The following is a 25080-nucleotide window of genomic DNA, read 5'->3' as shown; positions in this document are numbered from 1 at the left end:
ACCAGAATAGGTCAATGTTCATCATTTTTATTTCAGCAGATTGCCAAACACCAAATGACCAAATTGTAACTTGTACATAAAGTGTCTGAGTGTTTAACCCAAACCCTGGCTGATGCACAACAGCCAAGAAGTGCATCATTACAGGCTTTAGCTTAGATATCAACAAGGCTCCTATATGACAGGATTATAATAAGAGACACACTTTACACATTTTTGGTAATGATAGGGATGTTTTAAAACAAGTCTTCATTATTTTGTATACTCTTTGAATGTCTTTGATAATTGCGGTGCCATTAAGTACATAATGGTTTTTTTTTATCTTTTCCTCCATTTGCATCAGCAGTAATTGCCAGCAATTAATGTCTTTTGGCTTTTGTCTTTTGGCGTTTGCACTAGTTGTGGGTATGTTCACATCCTTTATTCATCAAACCCCAGAAAGAAATGAGAATACTGGCAGACTGAAGAGCCGGGATCAAACAAAACAAAGCATATTTGACTTTTTAGCCATTAGAGTCACTTTTGTGAATTCTTTATGTTCTTGGTACTGTTACAGAGAGTTTGACGTTAGAGAAAAATACCGTTTAAGCTAACATTATGCACTTTACCATCAAAATATAGTCACACGATAAAGTCATATCCGTAATCACGTGAGGAAAAGAACCACACCTCATCACATTTCATAGATCACAGCTAAGCTGGATAAAGCTGAGGCGCCTCAGTCACCAGATACTAACATAGAATCCCAAAATATTACAGACAATATGTTACAAGCTAACAGCAGCATACAGTAATAGAGTGTGCACTCGTGTGTCATTTTTACAAAGGCGATGGGATAAAGCCACAAAGCACCATGACAATCAAATATACAAAACTAGTCTATACCAAGTACTGAATGTGTAGAAGAAAAATGTGTTACTTTCTCCGGCCAGATGTGTCTTTTTTGTCCTTTGAGGATATCTTGACAAATTGGAATGAGTTTCAGTGTTTGATGAATCAAATGTCACACCAGTAAATGTTACTTGTCAATTTTGTCCGCTTTTAGTTTAACGCTTTTCCATTTCTGCTTTTCGTGACCTAAATCAAGGTTATTGACGGGCAAATCATAGCACAGTTGTGCAAAGAATGATGCATTTTATGCTTAAAACACTCTTCAGCATGTTGGCAGTCTATTCAGTCAAATATGCAGTGGCTGCCAAAGAAATGCATTTATTCACATCAGATCACAGAGTTTATTTCCACCCCTTAAAAAAAAGAATGCTCCTAAGCATGAATCAGATTCTTGAAGTCACCAAATTGCCCCCATGAGGCAAGGAAGGCAAATGAGCTGATATCTCAGCAACAGATTCAGCAAGTCTGTTTTCCACACAGCAGCCAACATGTCATCCTTAGATATAATCCACTGTTGCCTGATTTCACTGTTCTTACCGTGCTGTTTGGTCGCTTCTAATTAAAGAAAAATGTAGCTGCTGCAGTTGGGCAGATGCCTAAATTAAAAAGGGTCCGATCAGTTCTCCAGATAAAAATGTTGAGCGATAGTCCTCAGAGTCTACAAAAGCAGGAAACCTTCAAGCTGCAGTAGTGTTGATGTGAGAGCAAAGGCCAGCGCGAGGAGCATCACTGAGGGGTGTGAGCAGGTGATTTCAGCTGGCGAACTTCTAGCAATGGCGTTTGAGTCGTTGGACTCATCCAGTTGATGGTTCTAAGAGAAAAGATTAAGATGTAAGAATCGAAGTGGAAAGTTCATGAAAGATTTGTTGATACTGATGCATCAAAGTTCAGATATATATGTGTATATACTGTATATGTCATTCACCTCAGGTTACATTTAGCTATGTAGAGCTTTGTGGCTGTATATACTCGTATTTTGGTGACCTTCCATCAGTTTTGTTAAATTATCAACTCTCCACCATCAAGCTTGGCAGTTGGTATGAGCTGTTCACTCTGGTCTGATCTGTCCATAAGGAAATTGCTCGAGACATCTTTGGGTTTGTTCAAGTGCAGCTTTGCAAACCTAAGCACTGCTGCCTCATGTCGTTTTTGTTTTTTGGGGGTTTTTAGGAGAGAAAAAGCTTTCCCTCTAAACAAACCATACTTGTTCAATCTTTTTTGAATTGCACTGTTGTAAACTTTAACATTTAACATCCTAACTGAGGTCTACACAGTCTTGAGCGCTTGAGTGTTTTTTTCTTTCGCAACTCTTCTGAGCTGCAAACTCTCATCGTTTGACCTTGGGGTGAAATTTGCCGAGAGACTATAAGACACACCTGAATGCCCATGGCCATAGACTCCTGTGAATGCTTTCTTTTTCAATGCTGCATAATTATGTAGAACTAAAGAATTATTGTATTTCATATCTCCTACAAGTCCACTATTATTTGACTTCACAGAATAAAACAGTTCTTACCACACACAGAGCGGAGTCCACTGTTTGATTTGACACTAGCTTTTGAGCCTGTGAGGAAAACACGAAAAAATAGAGACATTAGCTTTCATTTATTTATTTTTTTAATGGGTTTGTAAGTATTTCAGATTACACCCAGACTTGGAGAGGTGCAAAAATGAAAATAGCAGACTGCTTTATTTTGCAATGCCCATATATTAGAGGTCTTAACTCTTGGAATAATCTTCCCCCTTGTGCAAGATGTATAGGATTCAAGTGCATGTTTGTGAAAAAGTGTGTCCCTGCTTTGTTCAAGCTCAAGGTTATGACAGTCTAATGCATTAGAAGTTTTCCCAGATGGCTCAAAACCTTTTCAGCCAAACATAAAAATACCCACATGCATTTGCACAAACACAGCTATACGCACAAACAAAAGGCAAACTCACAGATACAGATGGAGAACATAAATGATAAAGTGACTCTATAGCAGTTTGGAAACACAATAAACACCCCATGTGTTGGTTCTTAAGTAGAAAAAAATTCTATGAACCAGGATTGCGGAGAAGAATGATTAATTGCTCTATCGGAGGTCTTTTCTCCTAGAGGATGTTTTACTGGTGATAAATCATATTATCGCTATTAAAAGCCAATATGATAGATTGTCTCGCTTAAAGTATGTGATATCATCTCATTTAAAAATATAGCCCCATGGTATTTATCAGAGGAGAATAGCAGATATCTGAGTGTGTGTTGGTGGGGCCAAAAATTTCAGGAGCTAGAGCTGCTATAAGCACAATCAAGCAAAACATGCCATTTATGATGTTAAATGTCAGAATCAGCACACTAAATCGATTTCCTACTATTGCATTTGATATTTGAAATATCCATTTGCATGTCATTATCTGCCACTGCTATGAAAATTCCCTGCAGCAGTTTTTTTTAAAGTGTCACTTAGCAGACATTATTGCAAATAAGATGGTTTAGAATTGCGTACTCATACATACAGTTCGATACCTGTTGAATTAAAATAAGTTTGAGCTATTTGAAATACTCTAAAATACAATATTAACACAAGGTCAGTTTAGTGTTCTTTTCAAGCTTTTCAAGCTTTTAATGATCTGATTGGATTGGTTTTGGTACATTTCCTTTTTAGTTTTATCTTTAATTATACCACTACAAAATTAGAAAAATATAAAAATGGTGTTCAAAAAGTGCCATAGTAGTTTGCGTAATTAAAAAAACTGTAGTGAGATGCTTTTAATTGTAGTTATAGAGCCAGTAACACAGGCCTAGAGACTAGTCAGTGATCTCCTGACAAACATCACTTGCTGTGTATTCTCTGACCAGTTGGTGAGTGGTTGTTGGTGTTGCAAGGTGATTATGGTTGAAAAGAGGTATAAGGTGTTGCACCAAAAACATCCAGCCATTGCTTTTGTAGAGCAAGATACCAACTTATCTACAAACAGTCATCAACCACTCAAGGAGCAGAAGTGAAACTGTGATGCAAATTGTAAATGGAGATTGTTCCGCTTCAAAGTAAACAGTGAGCCTTTAACTTTGAAGGTGAATCTTCTCCATTTCCGGTTTACTGTTTGGCAAGTAGTTGGCAAGTGTTTGCAGACGAATTAGTGTCTCACATGTAAATGGAATCGATCAGCTATATAGTGCTAAATCACAAGAACAGTTGCCTCAAGGCAGTTTATGTTGTATATGGAGCCCCGCAGGGGACATGGGAGAAAAAAAAATTAAGACGGACTTTTGCGAGATCTCGCAAAAACTAACTCGGGATCTCGCAAAACTTTTGCTTTTAAACTCAGGATCTCGCAAAAGTTTTGCGAGATCTCGCAAAAGTTTTGCTTTTAAACTCGAGATCTCGCAAAACAAACTCGGGATCTTCGGAGGCCGCCAGCTCGAAGCCGACCGGGAGGTCGAGGCACGACGTGCCGGGAAAGCGGTGTTCCTCCCGGCTGTAGTAGGTCTCGACCTCCCGTTAGCTTCGAGATGGTGGGTGTCAGATCTCCGAAAACGTCGGAGCACTTTTGCAAATATGTGATGTCTTGTAAACCTAGCAGATATCTGACGTTTACACAACTACATTCACGCCTCAAAATATCTTAAAAGTTTATTTTGTGACCCAGAAAGAGTAATATTACAACTAAGTAGCCATTGTTGGAATTCAACTTTTGCGAGATCCCTAATTAGTTTTGCGAGATATCGCAAAAGTTCATCATAATTTTTTTTTCTCCCATGTCCCCTGCGGGGCTCCGTAGTTGTAAGATAAAGACCCTACAATTTTACAAAGAAAACAGAAAAAACACTGACTTTCATATGACCCTATGAGCAAGCACTTTGGCGAGAGTGGGAAGGAAAAACTCCCTTTTAACAGCAGAACCAGGCTCATGACCGATTGGGGTTAGGTGAGGGTAGGAACAAATATTCACTTGGACTGATTAGAGTGTGGCAGTCAGTGGTTGCTGTGACCTTCAAAAACACAAGAATGTGTTAATTACAACTCCATTCCACACAAATCTCTAACAAACAAACAACAAAAAATAAGTGATGACATTTTATATCTACAGTAAAAAGTCAAGTCTGGGCTGACATTGATGTAAACTCAGTTGACTGGGGTTGGTAATCAACCAGGAGGTGATTCCACTTTATCACTGAACTACGAGCTGCTACAGTTGTAACAAAGTTAACTGCGTAGCTGTAATCTCATTCTATTTCACCATTTAACATTAGGGGGGAAAACACATTTGGTTCATCCATGCGATGATACTTTGTCCCTGCTCTGCAAACACACACAGTCACATACACACTACCCCTGTGGGCCATTTCTGATGTTACAGTGGCAACCAATTAGCTTTGACATGACAGCTTAGGAAACTCTGACTCCACACTGACATCTCATCTTTCTGCCCAGGAGGGGGGATTCTGTGCATGCCATCATAAAACCATCCCTGATCCATCAAGGTGACAGAGCCAGACGTCTGACACTCAGGCAGCAGCTCTGAATAGATCTCTATCTGATGTTTAGGTCTCAATTTGGATTCAGCCGCATTCTTTTACAAGTTTGGAGAGCTTTGTGAATCCTCCAAAGGTGGAAAAGAAGCCTGGACAGTTATCTGAATATTTTCTGGAAGACCTTTAAATTATATTCATTTTCCCTGAATGGAGACCTATTACGCTCTTTTTCAGCCCTGTATTTTTATTTTTATTTATTTGGGTATTCTAGAGTAGCATGGCTGATTAAGTGAGCTCTAATGCTTCTAATTCATGAGAATGTACATATCTAGAAATTCACGTGCTTATGTGAGCTCAGTGTAAATGTTGATATGTAAAAAAAAAATTACGATTTTTTTTGTGCAATTTGAAGCATAATTTTTGGGGTCATGGCGATTACATTCACCCCATTTTGAAACCTATGTGTTTCATATGCGCATATCATATTGCTTGCCACTGTCTGTTCAGCTGGGATGTGTACTCCTCTATATGTGCTGCAGGCAGTGCTGTGATTACTCTAAACAATGAAGTAGAAGCCACTCTGATGGACCATAACCTTGCAGCACAGTGCCCTTTTGCTTAAGCGAGTAGCTCCTTAGAAGGCAATTAAAAATTTCCTAGTTAATGAGATCAGTGGAGGTGTACACTGATTGACATCATCCCTGTGAGTTTAATAGAATTTAATTTGTTCACTCTGTAATTTAAGATTTGTGACACTGGTAGCCTATATTGGCTTTTGGTACAGTTTAAAAACTACAGAGTCGAATAAAACTGCAAGAGGAGAAAAACCTCTTTTGTTTTTTTACAGACTGGCTTTTCTTGGGTTTTTATATATCTGTAGCAAATATTTCTTACATTTAATTTTTGAATGTTTGGTGTAGTTTTTGTACCTATGTGTTCATTATCTGGCCTTCTTGACTACAAGCCAAGGTACTCCCTTTGGGACCATCAATCACATCGAACTGAACTAAAATGAGTATCATCACAATAGTGTCTGTTTATTGGGGTTTAAGCGTCATATTTCTCTATAATTGTATTCCCAACCCCTTTAGTTTCAAAAATAGCAGCTGTGTTGATGGGGAGACAAAACATACAGGCCATACTCAAACAAAAACTTCACCTGCAGGGTCCCGCAGATGTGATATAGTGAGTTGCCATCAAGATCCAGTTTGGTCATGTCCGTCAGCGCATCCAGAGCATTATTGGTTTGTGCTTTACCCTTCCGAGTGATGCTAAGGTCTACTGTGGGCTGAATCGGGGGCTGGGGTTGCCAGACCCCAACGTCTGTACCATTCCCAAAAGCCTGGATGGCGTTACCTACAAGAAAAGAGTAAAAACGTATTGATCTTTTCTGCAAGGTTTAGTCTTAGCTGTCTGTATTTGCTTCAGAAATAAGTGCAAGTACCATGACACCAACTGTTTTAATAACGTCCAACTAAAAGCTGCTACTAATTGATACTTTCAGTAATTGAGGAGGAAAAGAAATGACGTGACCTTTCTTAAGAGCCTCTTTAAAAGCAGTGGCTGCGTGTAATATCTGTGATTTGCAAAACAGTCCAAAATTGGCTCCACAAAGGAAACACCAAAACCTTAAAGATAATTTCTATAATCTAATTTTGGCAAGATTAAGTTGACATTCATCGTAAGGTTTATTGTAAGGTTTGCAAAAGTGGCAACTGCGGTGATCACAAAGCCACCAATGGATGATTTAGAGTAACATCTCAGTCCCTTACATGGGGTTATAAAACTGTCCAGTAAGCTACAGTGAAAACCAGATGTGACAGATGGCTGTCCCTCCCTGAGCCTGGTTCTCTCTGGACTCTTGTCGGTTGTTTGTCATTAAGGTAGCAAAACATACTCAAGCTTCGTTCAGTGAGTGTATTGATGTAGCAAATTACTGCTGCTCCTCAGGCTCACTTCAACAGTTATTTCTCTATTAGAGTGATACTGTCCAAAGTAATGTTAAATGTTAATTTACGTATATAATATCTGCATAACATAACATATTGAGTTTTATGACCAGTATTGTTGAATCACTGGAGTTAAATTCTGGCATCTCAGATCTGATACAATTTATAGCGATATTTTTAAGTCTAACACACCTGGTGAGTCTGACCCCAAGCAGAAAAGAATAATGCAAAGATGGGAGACAAGTTATTTCTGCAGGATGGGTGAATATGGGCACTTACGTAGACATCGGTTGTTGGTGAACAGCTCAACAAATTTATCACAGTCTGGCTTGCTGTTCCCACTGCCACTGCAGTCGCACCACGGCGACAGGCTAATTCCAAAGGATCGCACATAATTGGGTGTCATCACTGTACCTGCAGCATAAAACACAAGTAGACCACTGTTAGTGAATATGACTGTCATCCCATTATTCCAGTGGAAACCTTCTACCAGGACGTCTTTGGTTTATCGGGTAGGCTCGAGGCTCTGCATGCTTAAATAGAAATATTCAGGTCAGTCTGTGTGTGTAAGCAGATTCTCCACTGCAGGCAAACTTTAACCTGTTTATAAGTTTTACAGAACTTGCACTGAATTAAAAGATGCTACATTAGAGTGAAACTCTGTCTCGACATTGACACTTGGCATTGACAACTTGCTGCATCACGATTATGACACTCATTGCCTGGTAAAGTATCCTCATTATGTGGCCAATGGCTTTTTCTTTTCTTTTCAAGAGCATCCACATTATACAAACAAGTGCTAATGTCACTGCAGGTGACACATAGCAGCTCTGAAGAGACTTGTGACAAGTGTTTTCGGGGCTGCTGACGCTTAACACCCATTGTGAGTCCACAGTTACGACTAAACTGGGGCACATTGTACTTTATGGACGAAATAGCCAAATGAAACTATTCTTGGCTATTTTTTTTCCCATCTTAATGAAACTGAATAAAATGCTGATTTGTTTAGGGATCATTGGGGTTGAGTAGGCTCATAGTTATTAGCTCCGCAAGTACATGCAGATTTTTGTGTGTGAAGGCAGAAATGAGCGGTTAAACTCGGGGGGGCCCATTAGAGGGTGTAAACTGTGTGAAGCATGATATGAATGGTGCAGATTAAAATGTCTGCCTGTTGAGTTTGCAATTGGTCACTGTTGCCCTGAGTTCAAATCTCATTACAAAAACTCAGTGGGACATCATTTTTCCTTTCTACATAATTAAACCTGCTGATGGAAAAAAATCCTGAATTAAGTACTTTTCTGCACAGTGTTTTGGCTTATGAAGTGCGATGCCTTGTACACGCTACAAATTTTTAATTTATTGACTGTGAACTTGGGTGTCTTGCGTCTTTAACCTCGTATCTTAAGCTCTGCTTTGAAAATGCATGCCAAACTTGCAGTTTGCAGGTCAGCATGCTAGCTGCAGAGAGGCAAAGAAGCGGGGCATGTAAATTATAATGCAATGGAATATATTCACATCGCTTTTTCCCCCTACTTTTAATGGGTTTCTGTTGGCTTGTACTTTAAGAAAAAGCAAATGTGTTTAAAACTGCATTTTACTTCTAATTGAGCTGACAAAAATCTGCAAATTACCGAAAACGGCGACCAAAAATCCCCCCACACCAAAGTAAATAAAGAATTTGTAAAAAAGAAAATACAAAAATAGAATGAGTTTGGTTTAATTTCTTAATGCTAGTTTGTCCTAATAGCAGCAGTAGTTTTGCTAAAATTTTAAATGTAATCCAGCTTTACAACTTGATTAACTTACCAATAAGACCTGAGTAAGAAAGCAGACAGTCAGCATAGTTCTCTCTAAGACAGCCGGATATGGAGTGAACCTCTGGCTGACAGTTGCTGATGAAGTCTGCCAGTCTTGACCTATGAACAAGAGTTAAAAGAGGTTGAAGAAGTCGCTGCTTTGCGGTTTTGACATATTTTTGAGTAACTGATCAGTAATTTCAAGTCATTTCTTCAAGGTTGTCACTTTTAAAAGCATTATATCACTTCCTGCTATGTTTGATCATTCCCTGGATTTCCCGTTCAGACCACAAGCACATGTTGTTTGATAAGTGCGAACATCAGCTTTTGTGTCAAAATGGCCTGACTGTCATGTTGATGATAGTTACTCGTGACAGTGTAGGTCTTTGGCACCCAAGACTAAAATGTGGTCTTCAGCGCAAAGAGTCCAGAGTTTTCATGCTTAAAGGTTTAGCATCAGGTCAGGAGTCAGGAGCACGGCACTCTTTTTTTTTGGTTTCTATAAATTTCCACCCCAGGGTCTGACTGTCAATTTTAATGTCCTGAGGTGTCTGAAGGAGAGCGGTTGATGCAAACTACTCTGAGAGGATAGTGGCCACTTCACACATCGGCCTAACAAGTGAAGATCCCTGAATGCCTTGGGGGTTGCATCAGGAAGGGCAAAAGTCTGCCAAATCAAATACACGGAGCAACCCGCAGCACCGACCTCAGCCGAAAGGTGACAAATGGGAACACTTGCAACACATGACATCTACAAAGAGGGAATACATGGATGACAACGGACAAGAGGGGGAAACTAGATTATTGTTACTATTATTATTATTATTATTATTATGTTATTATAATTGTAGGATTATTTCCTTCTTAGCCACTTTATCTTCACGGCTCTTTATCTACTCACTTCCTAATTACTTTACTTTTACTGTAGATTTAAGACATTACAGCAAAACTCCACGAGTGAATAAAAACTTACCTAATTTATGCAATGTTTATAACTGACAGTACATGACAACCCAGTCTAATTTGCACATATTTTTAGCAGTTCGATTACAGACTTAAAGTGGCTGCAATTTACGATAAATTACATTTTGAATATTTAGTTTTCAATTTGTACTTTGCTCAAGATGGACAGAATGGAGGAAAAATCTTAGTGGTTAATTTATGGTCATATTTACTGCCATAGAAAAACATCATGTAAAAAAAAGTCTACCCAGTATCTCGAGGTGCCTTACCTGCATATGTAGTTGGTCTTACATGTGTTTTGAAGAGATAAACAGTTGGTTTTGTCCTTATCCTCGTAGGAGCACACTGGTACAATGGTTTGACGTCTGCGTTCTGCACATGCTGTCTGATCCCCCGTTGGACAGGAGCAAAACAGCATCCCGTAGCTGTATTTCATGGGAACCTTGGTTTTGGAAAGGAAACGGCATTTGACATTTAATGCTTGCTTTCTCAAACATCTGTGTTCTATATAAATTTCTGCATTGTTTTGATGGCATGGCATGCATCCAGCACAGCCAAAATATTACCCACCCTTTGATCCCTTGCAAGCCGATGTGTAAACTGAATATCATAAAGCTGGGCAGAAAGTATGGTGTGGATATGCAGCTATACTGCAGCTATGTGAAAGACTGAGATAGAAATTAGACTGAAAGACACTTTAAATTTCATATGTTTTGTACTTAGCATCACAAATAACCAAAAAGAAGATTATGTGGCAACGCTTTTCTCTTCATATAGATTTTGTGTGAATGCAGTGAATAAACAATGTTGCACTGCTGCTGTGAAATGTAAATAGTTTAACTATTTTAACCGAGCTGTTCTTCTTATTTACAGCAATGCAACATTTCTATAATAGTCATTAAACATGTTTAAAATACTGACATAGGCTAGCTTCGTTGCTGCTGTTTAAGCATTCATCCTCAGTAAAATGTTGTGTTTGACGTATATGAACTACAGTATCAAGAGCTATAATCTGGCAACATAACAGCAGCCAGTAGTCAGAAAGTAATAAGCAGGATTTTAAAACTGTTTATCTTCAAAATAAACCTCCGGTGTCAAATATGGTCTGAAAAAAATCTACAGAGGAGCCTCGAAATTTGTGTCTGCAAAAGCAGAGATTTTCGAAATAGAAAATGTGTAGGAAAATGCGAGGATAATTACCTTGTCAAAGAACTGTCTTAGAGCCTTGTGGCATTTGCGCTTGTTGCAAACCTCAGAAGTGGACACCCTGCTAGTGCAGGGGTTGATGTAAGCCGAGCGATACTTCTTACACGTGTCATTCAAGTTACAGGCCTTGGCAGCATTCAGACAGTTGTTCTCCTTTGTGGAGGCAGGCTCGACTAAGAGAGAGGAAAGAGTCACGCAGTTATTTAATATTTTCTAACGTGAGACTTACTGATTTTTGTGCGCTGTTGTTTAAGCCAAGCCAATCAAAATTAACATGGTAGGTAAGTTACATGAGTGAATAGTAAGAAATCCATAAAATAAGCGTAGAAATATTTTCAAATCAGACGAAGAAAACTGGATCATCAGTGCAACTTTTATTCTTTCCCAACATTATTTTCACTTTGTCATAAAGCCCCCTTTCTTCTAAAAGTACCTGTTTTTATTAGTTTGCATCTATTTTTAAAGTAAAACTACAGTGTTATATAATTGAGAACAATAAAAAACGATTTATTATTGATTATTTTGAATGCATTTGGATCATTTACCGTTAAATTGTTTGAAACTGCAGAATATATGAGAACAACTGTTCAGATAGAGAAGTCTTTTCTAGCAATTTAGCACAAAACATTCAAGCAATTTTTTGCTTCATTTAATGCATGAGGTGCTTTATGTATTTATCATATCTCACATCTCAGGTCTCTCTGATCAGGCCTTCCATTTATACTTTTAGCAGCAGAAATCAATAGTTGGAGCATCTTGACAGTTTATCATTCCCAACTGGATAAAAGCTAAAAACCCATCTTTGAGAGTATTAAAAAAAGCAGATGTTATGTGATTTTTGTGATTGTAACCGTTTCTCATGTTCTCATGCATAGCATATGTAACCGAGGCTGATTTTGCCTCAAAAATACAGGCACATCCTCAGGCACGGTTCACATTCCTTGGCTTAAGTTATGGAAATCAGGTCATCTCTGTTTCCATCCCTGTGTGCCTCGCCTTCCGTCACAGAAAGAAAGCATTCTGCGGCCAAAATAATGCCTCTCACTTCTCATTTGTTGTCATTAAAGTCTTTCCTGCTCCACTGCTTTCTGCACAGTAACACAGACTGTATCCTCTGCCTCGACATGGAAGAATGAATTCTGTAATTTTGCCTTTTGAGGTGGAATTGAAGCTCACTGCACTCTTTCATGCACCACAGAATGAGCTATGATTAAATCTGAATACATTCTTGAACTTTGGGTTAATCACATATTACAAAACCCATTACTTACATCTGACAAGTGACTAGAGATGTGGGCTGTGATCCTTCAGTGGCTGTTTGTAGCTTTTGGGTCGTGGGTGTTACGGGTTTACCTCCATTACTGTTAACCTGCAGGAAAATGCTGACCTAAGTTGGATTTAAAAACTGTTTTGAAAAAGTTATCACTTTTGACGACCTGGGTTCAAATGAGGTTATCTGCGTGTGCAAATTAACTGGCCAGGTTGTGTGTTAGTAAGAAGGTCATACGCTGGAGCCATATTGACATAATACCCCACAGCAGGTAAAAATGAACAACAAAAAAAGCGTTTTAGCAGTTAGGAAGCTCATTTTGAATTTATACTTTAGAGTCATTTGCGATCACAAAGAGTAATGATGTTGATATAGCAAAGTTCAACAATTACCTCACCCACATCCTCCCTCAGAGAACATTATGTCCTAAAACAGCATCACATAAAACAGTAATATGATTCTATTTCTTAACAAATTTAGTGTTGACATTAAGGCACTTTTACATTGCCACTGGGTTATACAGCATCAGTGGGATTGGGAAATTCCATTTGAATGCTCTATTGTGTACCAGTATGTATTTGCTTGTTTAGTTGACTCTCAAGTTGTATATTCTTTCTGTGTTTCTTTGTAAAATAAACACTGAATTATCAAAGTTATGAGTAACATCATGAGTCTCACACAGCCTTCTTATGTTTCTCCCCCCGAGCAAGACCACCACTGCAGTAAATGACAAACAGAGGGATCTGACCCCATGACCTCTAATGGGATGATGCAAGACATTTGAAAGACTGTCGGCCGGGTAGGCCTACATATGAAACTCAGACAAGAGGATAATTATACCAGCCTTGGGGGAGTAATGATCAGAAAGCACCTGCACCTCTCCAACAAACCTATATGTGTAATGTTGTGAGAAAGTATTTTCCCTTCCCTTCTTAGTTATTTGCATATTTTTCACACTTACATCAAACTAATTTTAGCATTAGACAAAGATAACCTGAGTAAATACAAAATTCAGATCTTAAATGATGATTCATTTATTAAGAAAAAAACTTATCCAAATCTACCCAGCCCTCTGAGAAAAAATCATTCCCTTATAAACCTAATAGAAAGAACTGCATGTAACCGTTTGTGACAACTGTCAAAAAGTCCTTCACATCGCTGTGGAGGAATTTTGGCTCACTCTTTTAGAAGAATTGAGCCACATTGGAGGGGTTTCCAGCGTAAACGTGCTGTCTGAGGTCATGCCAAATCATCCCAATTGGATTAAAGTCTGGACTGTGGACTAGGTCAGGGCTGTCCAACTCCAGGCCTCAGGGACCGGTGTCCTGCAGGTTTTAGATGTGTCCTTGATCCAACCACCTCGTCAACATGTCTTGAAGTTCTCCAGAGGCCTGGTAATGAACTAATCATTTGATTCAGGTGTGTTGGTGGTATCAGGGTGATATCTAAAGCCTTTTGTCTGTCTAATCCGCAGAAAGGAAGGAGCAAATGCTTTTTCACTGAAGTCAGCATCCAGACATATTTCTGTTTGTCCTGGTCTTCTACAGTGTTGTCTACTGTGTATACAGAGTACACTGCATATACAGTACCGAAGACAAAATACAGTAAACATAGGTCAGAAAAAACTAGGACCCCTGAATTTCAGTTCAAGGTGCCTCAAGGCAATTTACATTGTAAGGTAAGCACCCTATAATAATACAGAGAAAACCCCAATAATCATCTGATAGTTGGGATCAGCCAAGTTGTTTATTATTTGTTTACTTTTTCTTGTTGACAATGATGTTGTTTATAAGTGTTACATGGCTAATGAGACACTTGAGCGTTTATTTTTTCCTCAATAAATGCTAACATTGCTATTTTATGCTAAATGTCTCTGCAGTACTACGGCGCTGAACAGTGACCCTAAAACCAAGGGGGAAGAAAAATGAGAATCCTGCATGTAGGGTTTGGGGCATCCAGGTTTCCTGGCAGGAAAATCCTCAAAGCTTTGTGCACCTCTGCCATCCGCTTTCTTTAGCATATCTTTATGGATTCAGACAAATTTCTCATTTCTATGCAGACTGCACATGGAATGAAGCACACAAAATTTTCTGGATTGATGCTACCATTAAACACATTCCATTCAGAAACAGTAGAGCTGTCCCTTCGCTGTAACCTTCCATTTCACTGAAGTGGTCCTGGATAACAATGTTCGGCAAAGAAATTGCTCGATCTGCTCCCTTTTTCCCCCTCTGAATGTAATCCAAGAACATTAATATGAACATCGTGGAATTGCACTTTTGTCTGCGTATGACATAAAAATCCTCTCCTGTCCAAAAGACACAGATTAGAGTAATACTGAGAATTCATGTGACCCTTAAGCTAACCATCAACAGCCAGCTGTGTGCCTGAAGCTCTCAAGTCAATAAGTCTTAAAAAGGTGTGGATTACTGTGAAACTCACTGAACAGGTTTAGTTAAAAATGCTATGGGGCGATCGTGGCTCAAGAGTTGGGAGTTCGCCTTGTAATCGGAAGGTTGCTGGTTCGAGCCCCGGCTTGGACAGTCTCGGTCGCTGTGTCCTTGGACAAGACACTTCACCCGTTGCCTACTGGTGGTGGTCAGAGGGCCCGGTGGCGCCAGTGTCCGGCAACCTCGTCTCTGTCAGCGCGCCCCAGGGTGGCTGTGGCTACAATGTAGCTTGCCATCACCAGTGTGTGAATGTGTGGATAATTGGATATGTAAAGCGCTTTGGGGTGCTTAGGGACTAGTAAAGCGCTGTACAAATACAGGCCATTTACCATTTATGACATTCCCCATAGAGTGCAGCAGGATTTCTAATCTTGTCATGTTTTAACATAATACTTTTTTAGCCATCTGCCAAGTGCATTTATGAATTTATGAATTTATGAAAGATTGCTGTTTAATTGAAAAATGAATTTTAACTACCATAATGGTTCCTTGGCTATTGTTATAGCTGCTTGTCTGTTATAACTGATTTTCTGAGAGGTTTGGTTAATCATAGATTCTCTTATAAATCTTTTAATACTTTTCAGGACTCTTTATTTATTTATTTGACTCTCGTTTAATGAGATATCTTATTTTATGAGTAAAATAAGGCCAGTAGTGTTAAATGTCTTCAGGCTGTATAACAGTCTGGCACAATGCCTGATTCGACTCTCTCTTCGCTTTACTCAAAATTCACAAAGTCACCTAAACTTAAAAACAAGAACTTTGCCATCTAGATAATGATTCAAATTAATATCGTTCATAGCGTATCAGTGATTCACTTCATTTATTATAACCCGTCTCTCTATTCAGTTTCGTCTTTGTAATTTAAGAAAGCCCTGAATTGGTCAGAGCCTCTCCGTCATGGCATCTGGCCTTCTGTCAGGTTTCCTGCCAGCATCACTAAATCCACACCAGTGTCTTAATACTTGACCAGACCCAAGACCAATTTATTAAATGCACCAATGCAATTAGCAAAATCCCCTTTAGTTTTTACCGCAGCCATTATTCCTTTCCTCCATTTAATCCTCTAGTAGCTCATTTATCGTGCATTGATTTAAAGAGTAAGCTTAAGTAGCTGCAGAAATGTTATGCTGAGAATGAAATTCCCTACAGAGTCCCCGATGATTATGATTGCCTGCGGACATTACTCATATGATCAAATTTTCCTGTAATAATAACGCATGTGCCCAGTGACAAACATGTTACTATGGAAGCTGAACTACCCTTTTAAATTTCAGGTTGTTGGGAGCATTTTCTTTTACCAGAAATCTTCTACTTAAAGTAGAGTATTTTTGATTGGACTTGGTGCGCTATCAGTGCAGGATATTGCAGAAAGAAAGGCTGAGCTCTGAGCTCTGATTGCTGTGAGTCAGATATAATACCCAGGTGCACCTCTGCTTTGTGCTTTTGTTCTATTTTGTTGTTTTGTTGTTTGCCAGTTAAAAATGGTAATTTTCTTTCTGTTTTTGCTCTCACTTTACAGGGTTTTTGTTTTGTGTGTTACTCAAAGAGATGTACAAAAAGGCCTGGCCAGAGCAACAACTATTTTTTTTTTGATGGTTAGGTTTATCTGTAAAATTACAGTGAACTGTGTGGACAAATGTTACAGAACAACATTGTTTTTAAAGCGTTTTTTGTGCATACTTTGTACTTTCCTTGTACATACTGTCATGGAAAAAAAGTAGTCTTTCAGTCCTAAGTTTTTACTTATCAAAACATTATCATTGTTAGAAATCCAGTCTTTACCAGACAAGTTTAGACTGGTACCATTTTATCAGTACTGAGTCTTAAAATTAAATGTAATTATTCATTTTAGAACAATTTAGTCAAAATGGAACAGTGGGTGAAAAACTAAGTGCAGTAAGTACAGCATTAAATCTTATTACGTAGAAATTAAGCAGTTAGGTAGTAACGAGGTGCAGCTAATTAAATGCACTTGATTAACTGATCATCAGCAAGAAGGAACGCCTCTATAAAAGCACATGTTTGGGCAGTTTGCAGGTCTGGAGCATTTAGGTGTGTGCTAACCCAATGCCATGGAGGAAATACATCAGCAATGATCTTAGAGAAGCGATTGTTGCAGCCCTTCAGTCTGGGAAGGGTTTTAAGGAAATTTCCAAATAATTTGAAGTCCAAGATTCTACAGTGAGAAAAACAGAAAGGCAGTTCTCAGCAAATTCACTCCAAGGTCAGACCATTCAATGCTCAGGAAATCTTCCAAAACACACAAACAACCAAAGGCTACATCTCAGAAAAACAAATGATTAGCAAGTTAAAGGTTAATCTTCTTCTGTATAATTTTTTAAAAGCAAAGCTTAAGCTTAGGTTTGGAAAACTTTATCTGGACCAACAACAATACTTCTGGAACAATGTCCTTTGAAGGGATGAGACCAAAGTCAAGATATTTGGCCATAAAACACAGGAACACGTTTGGCAAAAGACAAATGGCATATCAGCACAAATGCCTGAAAATGTTAAGCACAATGTTGGAGGGGTGAATATTTGGGCCTTTCTTGAGGCCACAGGACCTGCACTCCTGGATTTGACCTGAATATTTTTGTTAAATAGAAATCAGTAAATCAATAGAAAGTGTAATATGTCATGCTCTTTTGTTCATCTAACATTATATTTACTTAATTTTAAAACGTGCTAAGAACCACATGAGTTTTCTAATCATATGCTTAGATCTGAAATTGATTATTTCTTTTTATTGTGTAATTCACCTTTTTACCATGAAGAAAGAAGTCTACAGTGACAGCTGTTATCACAATGATTAGGTCAGACACAGAATAACAAGCAGTGGTTGGGATGGGTTGCACAAGGGCTTGCAGCAAAAATGTGCAAATTAAAAAAACCTAAATAGCACCATTACTGCAAATTTTTCCAATTACATGCATCAAAAGGTATCGCACTGAGATCAACTGATCTGTGCAAATTTCTCATATCTGAAAAGATAATGTAACGTAAAACAATTATTAGATTAAAGGAATAGAAGTTAATTAAATTTTTGCCCGTTACCGTAATCACTGCAGTTCTTCAGAGTTTAACTGCATGTATGAATGCCTAGAGTGTTTTTTTTTCTGTGAAGGAGTAATGCACACATTCGTGACAACATGTATGCGTACATATTCCTGTGTGTGGGCGTAGGGTGTGGTAAACTCACATAAAATAACAGCACGCTTGTCAGAAAACACTATCATGTGTCACCTGCAACCTACAGTACTTTATTTTTTCATCTCAAAGCTATCATTAGCAATTGCCTGCATCACTTATGGTTGCATATCCACTCTGCCTGCTGCGCACAACTTATCACGGTAAGCCATAAAGTACACTCATCATGTTGAGGAATTTCTGCTTTTCAGGCCATTTTACTTCTTCCGGTAACATTCATATGTGTCAGAGTGGCAAGACATGTTGGAATTGGGTTAGTAAGTTTGTAAATGACAGCCTGTGAACTTGCATTTTTGTGTATTTTGTAGTTTCCATACCTATTGATAGTATCAATCATGCCAAGAATGTCATTGACCAAATAGTTTTGCTTTGCATGAATTAGGGATAATTAGCAATAATTCACAGTTACAGCAATTAGGCTGTTTTTCATAAAACCGTTTTTCAGTTTTACGAAGCATGTCCAGCAAACACAACTATTTAGCTGTCTTTCACAGTAAACTAACAAATGCATGTATTTAATAATACGAAAGTAATGCCGTATATCTCCAGTTCAGTGACATCCATGCTGGAGGTGGTTATTCTTCATTGGATTTTAGTCTACAGATATTGGTGGATTTGTGCAGTCTTCATATTTAGATGTAGTAGCATATAACTAAAACCTCTTATATTTTAAATTGTGTGCTTACTATGCAATAAAGTTTTGTTGGTTTTACTTCATGGCACCGAATATCTGATATTTGCTGTGTAATTACTCAACATATAAGTGAATTTCCGACCTCATAATTGAATTCAGTTGGAATAAACTGAGCTTTTTGCGGTTTCAGAGGGGGCAGAAAAAAACAAAGGGGAGAGGAAGTGCCATCCAGTGATTTGCTGATACAGCTAAAAGCAGGTTTGTGCAGAAAGAGTCAGCAAATTTAAAGTGTTTCTTCTGCTGATAGCCACACTGATGTTCAGCTGGAGAAGTTTGCTCACATATGGATAGTTCACAGGAACACTGAGGCCAGCAGCAAAGGACAAATACTACTGAGGATTAATCTGTTGCTTCAGGCATCTAGACCCACTGAATTATTCTTGAGATTCCTGCAATGGAAAATCATCATGGCAAGCTTCATCTCTTTTTCAGTGGCTATATCCTCAGCGGGACTACTGATGAGATCTGCGGATGGACTGGGAGGAGGGGGTAAAGATACTGGGATCAGCTCTAGGGCCAGTAACTAGTAGGGAGACTTTCTTAAAGAAAATAACTGCTTCTGTGTTAAATTTGAGGATCTGGCTTGAGGAGGTTTTGGAAACTTCTGCAAGATATCAATTAAGGATGGGGTGAAGAACATTTGTTCAGATTTGTAGTGGTTATAAAGTAGCTTCATATGAACATGAGCGGCTGGAATTTAATTGAGTACAAAAAGCATGCGTAAGACTGCACTGACACAATCCAATCTCAAATTTCAAAGAAGCAATACATGCAAACATGAATTTTAAGAGGAAGCATTTTATTAAAAATGAAAATGTATTTGCTTAATTTATTGCTCAATATTATGTACACTATGTGCTACTGAAAAGAGCCTCTTGGAATGGATTCGGCACTCATACCACCGCTGCCAGCCTTGAATGCCCTGAAGTACCCTCGTAGATTGTAATAGACATAAATGCAGTGTGTTAAGGGCAGTGCTGTAGCCCCACAGTTCCCTTTGTCTGCACACCAGTATCTGTAAAAAGCACTCTCACTGATTGATCTTCATCATTGATTTATAAATGACGCAGCATTTCATTTCAGTAGCTCCTTGCGGGTATATTCTACCAGTTAGTGGCCTCGATGTCACGCCTTTCGGATTGAATCGATAATGTTATTAGTATGACATAAGAAAATCTTTTCACTGGTGCCATAATGACGTAACAAAGGCAGTACTCAAAAATCAAAAGAGGTAGAGTAATTGTCTTGACTTTGCGTTATGAATGCCCTCTGTGTTATTCGTTCATTTGATATTCTACACGCCCGTCTCAACAAACACTGGATTAATTGCAATGACGTCTTCAGAAACAGTTCTCCGGGCTTCCTGAAGGACATCCCAAAGCTTTTCTGCCTTTTGTTCTGTTCTCTTTCAACATGATCTCACACTGCTTCAATAACGGTGACAACAGGTCTCTGGGGAGGCCAATCCATGACAGACAGTGCTCCTTTGTGTACTACATTGTAGTACACAGCTGAGATGTAACCCCAAACCATGACAGAGCCTCCACCATGTTTACAATTGGCTGTAGACACTCAACGTTGTATCTCCCTGTATGTATTGATAACAATAATTCAATAAGACCTGTTGTTACTGACCTTGAATCAAGTTCTTGCGTAATCTGGCAAATCTGTTTTTCTTCCTTCTTAGGCCTGCTGCATCTTTTTTATCTTTACCTACTTTTCTCTTAATTTTTCAGGATACCATGCACACCATGCCAAGATATAACAAGTCTTCATCTAATGGCTGTTTAGAAATCACCTTGTTAGGGTAAACATCAAATAGTTTACCATAAAAAGTGTTTGCAAAGTCATCAAAAATATATATATATCACTACTTCTAACTAGTCTGGGAACAATGCTTTAAGGACTGACTGATCCACTGGTGTTTTTTATGATTTCACTGCTGACTAAAGGAAAAGGATGGCAGCAGAGGCTTCTGGGAGAAGCTTTTCCTTTGTATGTTTGTGCCCAATCACTTTAAATCCCCAAACTCTGGGATTTATTCAATTTTATTTATTTTTTATTAGTAAAAGCTAAATTTCTTTCAGTCTTCTTCTTATACTGTTGTTAAAAAAATCCATGATGAGACATGGCATTTACTGGAGACGCCTGTACTTTACTTCTAGTTAAATGTCCTGAAGCACAGAGCAGAAAAAAGTGTTACTGTTCAAATATTTATTATCTGGGTGATATAGCAGTCAGAATGGGGAGTATTATGCCTTAACAGTAGACTCCAGGGGGTACAGTACCTATCATTGGATTTTGGCTCGCATGTGCATCATTTTACCCTTTTGATTGCCTGAGGCCTGGCTTAGTTGCAGGCAGGAATGAGGTCACTTATGGCAAATGGATTCCTGATATCTAGACTACTCAATGATTTATTTATTTATTTGTAAAAGCTATAGCTGCTTACGTTATAATGGCTCCTCAGAGCCATCGCTGCTTCCTGATTTGTCTTGCTCACACTGCCTAGGTAATCTAAATTATTACTTAAAATAATATTTTAATATTGACGAGTAAGCTTTGAATTTCTTTTTTTTTTAAGTACATCTTGATGAAGGTTTTTCCCATGTATTCAAAAGGGTTCCTTGGAATTTTTGGGAGGTCGTGGAACTTGCACATGGTTTTGCAGGACTATTTCAAGCTGATTTTGTTTTATTTCTTGGCCTTTTAATAAATCCGACTTGGTTTAACTGGTTATTGTGGACGCTTTGTCACTTTTGCAATTCCTCCCAGCCTCTCATTGCCATACCTGCAGGTATCTCTTTAGTATCTTGCCATAATTCCAGCGCAGGTGAGAAATGTCAATTAAAGTAATGTTTCCTTTTTCTCACTGTTGAAATACATTTGTGCCCTCGTCTCTGAAGCAGCACCACTGTTATATACCAAGTGGATTCAATCATAGGAAGAGCGAGAGACATGGAGAGAGAAAGAATCAAATGACCACTTTTTTCTTTTTTTGCAATGAAATGGTAGCTGGCCAATGCAATAGACACCCTCCTCCTGCCAGAAGCCCAATATTGAGGCATGCCAAAGAGTTCTGCACTTGACACACACACACACACACACACACACACACACACACACACACACACACACACACACACACACACACACACACACACACACACGTGTTCTATCAGTGCCATTGAATGCACACAGATGGTTAATTGTCTCACTGTGAATGTGTTTATGGGATCTCTGCAGATCTAATTTTGGGCCTGCCTAGGTGTACACTCCCTGGTCCACCTGCACTCTTTTGACATTTGAGGACACATATGGCATTTACCTTTACAACACGCAAATGCTTCCTGTTTTTTCTTTCTCTCGCTTTTCAAACCAGGCATTCAGCGCTCGCGGTCTCCAGCAGCTCAGACAAAACCTCCTCTACGCTAAAAGGATGATTAATTCAAAACTAGCAGATAACCGCTACTCCCCGCGTTATACTGTGACAGTGGAATAACATGCAGACCCCTCATTATTGCTTTGAGGGTGAAATACACTAAATTACTCTGCTTTGTGTATGGTGGGTCACAGTGGCAGATAAAAGCTTTTGTGATGGATAATAGGCGTTGAAAGCTGCAGCCTGAAACCAGACAGCAATAGCAAAAAGTGGTTGTCAAATAGTGACAGATTTGTGGCAGCGATGCGGTGACTTAAGCTGGGTTTAAAGAACAACTGAGAAATAATGGCCGTGACTTAACACTGCACAGCGTCCAAAGTGAAACCTCAGGAATGCAAAAACAGGTTCTTACCAGCTATGATGGGAGCCAGGCGGAAGATATCCGAGAGGCGGCTATTCACTGGTTCATATGGAGAGTATTCCAGCAAATCGTTACCTGCATGGCAAAAAGCAAACGTGTGTGTTTGTGTGTAAATGCTGTCTTCTCTAACAGCATAATATCAGATGCATAAATTTGGATTTATTATGATCAAATGGGATTAATCCCAGTTTGATGCAGTGTGAGAACAAGGTTTATCTTGGCGTGTGTCTCACTGTGATATTACAGATACAAAAAATGTTCCCTTCTTGAAGTCATAAACAGATATGTAGACTGATAAACTTTGATGATGATGAGTTCAGACATAACCTCAAGTCAAGTAGCTCACCCAGGTACAGGTCTGAGGTACAGATTTGTCTCTACTCTGCAGGTTCTTGACATTTGTGATAAACTTATAAAAACTGAAGTATTATTGCAGTATATAACCTTGCAAATTTGTTCCACCTTTACCAACGCATGAGTGGTAACTGTCCAGCAGTATGTAATATCATAGAACAACAGGAGGCGTTCAGCCTACTTTGTAATCACTATACTTTAAATACTTTATATTTCTGTGCCTTTAAGTATAAATCTACATGAGTACATTTATAAGTTCAGGACTAACATGTAGTGATGCTTTTACTTGAGTAATCTTTATAAATGCTCAGTCCTCTACTATAAATGCACATGAATTACCCTGTAAACTCTGATATATGCTCCAAAATATCCGCAAACAGTTCTTCTCCTTTTTCATGCCTCTTCGGCATCGACAGTTGTAAAGGGGGCTTTGCTTCATGGCATCTATAGCGCTGCGGCACTCGCCCTGCGCCTCGGCACCGTGGACCGCGCTGAAGTTGCTCTCCCTCCCCGCCACACACTGCCTCATTGTCCGGTACTTGGTGCTGCAGGAGTACTCCTTTAGACATTGTTCACTGGCCTTTACGCAGTCCAGTCGGACGGCTCGGGATGCCGAGCCGCTGTCACCCTTCAGGGTGAACACAGAATCTGGGAGTAAGAAACAAGAGTGAGTGAGAATGATTTGTGTAGTCCGTGTAAACTACTTTACTGACACTGCATTACGCACAGTTTAGACATCTGTCAGCACACACTGCTTAATTGGAGAGCACTTTTGTTGTTGTGGTGCTGTTTCCTAACGCACATAGGCTACACATGACTGCTGACACGCAAATATGCAGCGAGCACCAGAAAAGCTATGAACCCCGGAGGCTCACAACCGTGTCCCAGCAAGCAGAACAAATCAGTTCAATGAACTTCTCCTTTGCCGCTTGGCGAAGGACGCTCCTTGTTCACCACCACCCTTCTGTTGCTTGAATTTATTCATATGAACTGCAAAGGAGCACGCGCCGTTTCAAAACGCATGTTTATGTATAAATTATAGGAATTCAACAGATGAATGTGGCACTTACCCAGAAAGGACAGTGTAATGACAAAAGTTGTTAAAATCATTGCGCTTTAGAAAATGTTCTTTTTTAACGAGGTGTTTCCGAGATTAAAAGAAAATGACACGAGAACTTGTCAAACTGATCCACTTGTCCTCTGGTTGCACATTGTGCGAGAGAAAAAGACGAAGCATCCTGTAGCAGAGCGTTCTCATTCCCGAGAATCCCAGCTCTCCACCGGAGTCCGGCGGCTAAAACCAAACCGTGCGAACCTGCCGGACTTTAGGACGACACAAAAAGCGAGTGAGACGCAAGGAAGCGCGCTGATGGGCCATCTCCACTTCACCCTGCTCGCGTCAACTCCTGTTTGTCTGCGGGGGTCCTTAGTCCGACGCAGTCCTGCAGGTTGGAGGAGGAAAACTTTGCAAACAGAACCTCTGGAAATCACATTACAAAACCCTAAAAGCAATCAGTCCAACTTGAAAAATGGATTATTTTATCTTGAGCAGTCCATCACTACCTGGAATGGAATGAAAGTGTTTGTTTTTTAATTTATTTATTATTTTACATCCAGTTAAACGAAAAAAAGGGGAAGAATACTCCGTTTAGATGAAAGGACTTTAAAGCGTAAAACCTAAAATAACGCGGTTTGATCTGGACTGTCCTCCACTCTAATGGAAAAAAACGCAGAAGCTGGAGATGCAGCGTGCGAGGGCGTGACGTCATGCAGCTGCGCGCCCAATAACCTTAATAAAGCCATTAAGAGCCTCCATTTACATCAAGCTGTTAAGGCAGTCGCAACAAATGGTTTGCCAGCGGCGAGCAGGTTACACGTGTAAAAGACGTGTAAGAGCGATTCCAGCTGAATGGAGCTCACTTATTAACCTCGAGGAAGATCAACATTTATAATAGCTTATTATGTATTTATGTAACCCGCAGGCCACCAAAACCGTGACACCAAAACCGAATAGGTTTGACATAAATCTCTAAAATTGAAA

General features: G+C 39.2%; 1 protein-coding gene across 1 annotated transcript; it reads right to left on the bottom strand.

Annotated features, from left to right (window-relative positions):
* Positions 1–24686, bottom strand: gfra1b (gdnf family receptor alpha 1b). The gene is made up of 10 exons (XM_080873404.1): positions 24110–24686; positions 23379–23687; positions 22677–22760; positions 11253–11431; positions 10322–10494; positions 9100–9209; positions 7573–7707; positions 6504–6700; positions 2405–2452; positions 1–1699 (listed from the first exon to the last, which is right to left on the bottom strand). The coding sequence occupies exons 1-10, from the start codon at positions 24147–24149 to the stop codon at positions 1547–1549; spliced, it is 1428 nt and encodes a 475-aa protein (XP_080729530.1). The 5' UTR covers positions 24150–24686; the 3' UTR covers positions 1–1546.
* Between the last annotated feature and the right edge of the window lie 394 nt (positions 24687–25080).

This window comes from Rhamphochromis sp. 'chilingali', assembly GCF_963969265.1.
Source record: "Rhamphochromis sp. 'chilingali' genome assembly, chromosome: 22".
NCBI lineage: Eukaryota > Metazoa > Chordata > Actinopteri > Cichliformes > Cichlidae > Rhamphochromis > Rhamphochromis sp. 'chilingali'.
The sequence above is the reverse complement of the archived record's forward strand: the minus strand, read 5'-3'. Positions and strand labels throughout refer to the sequence as shown.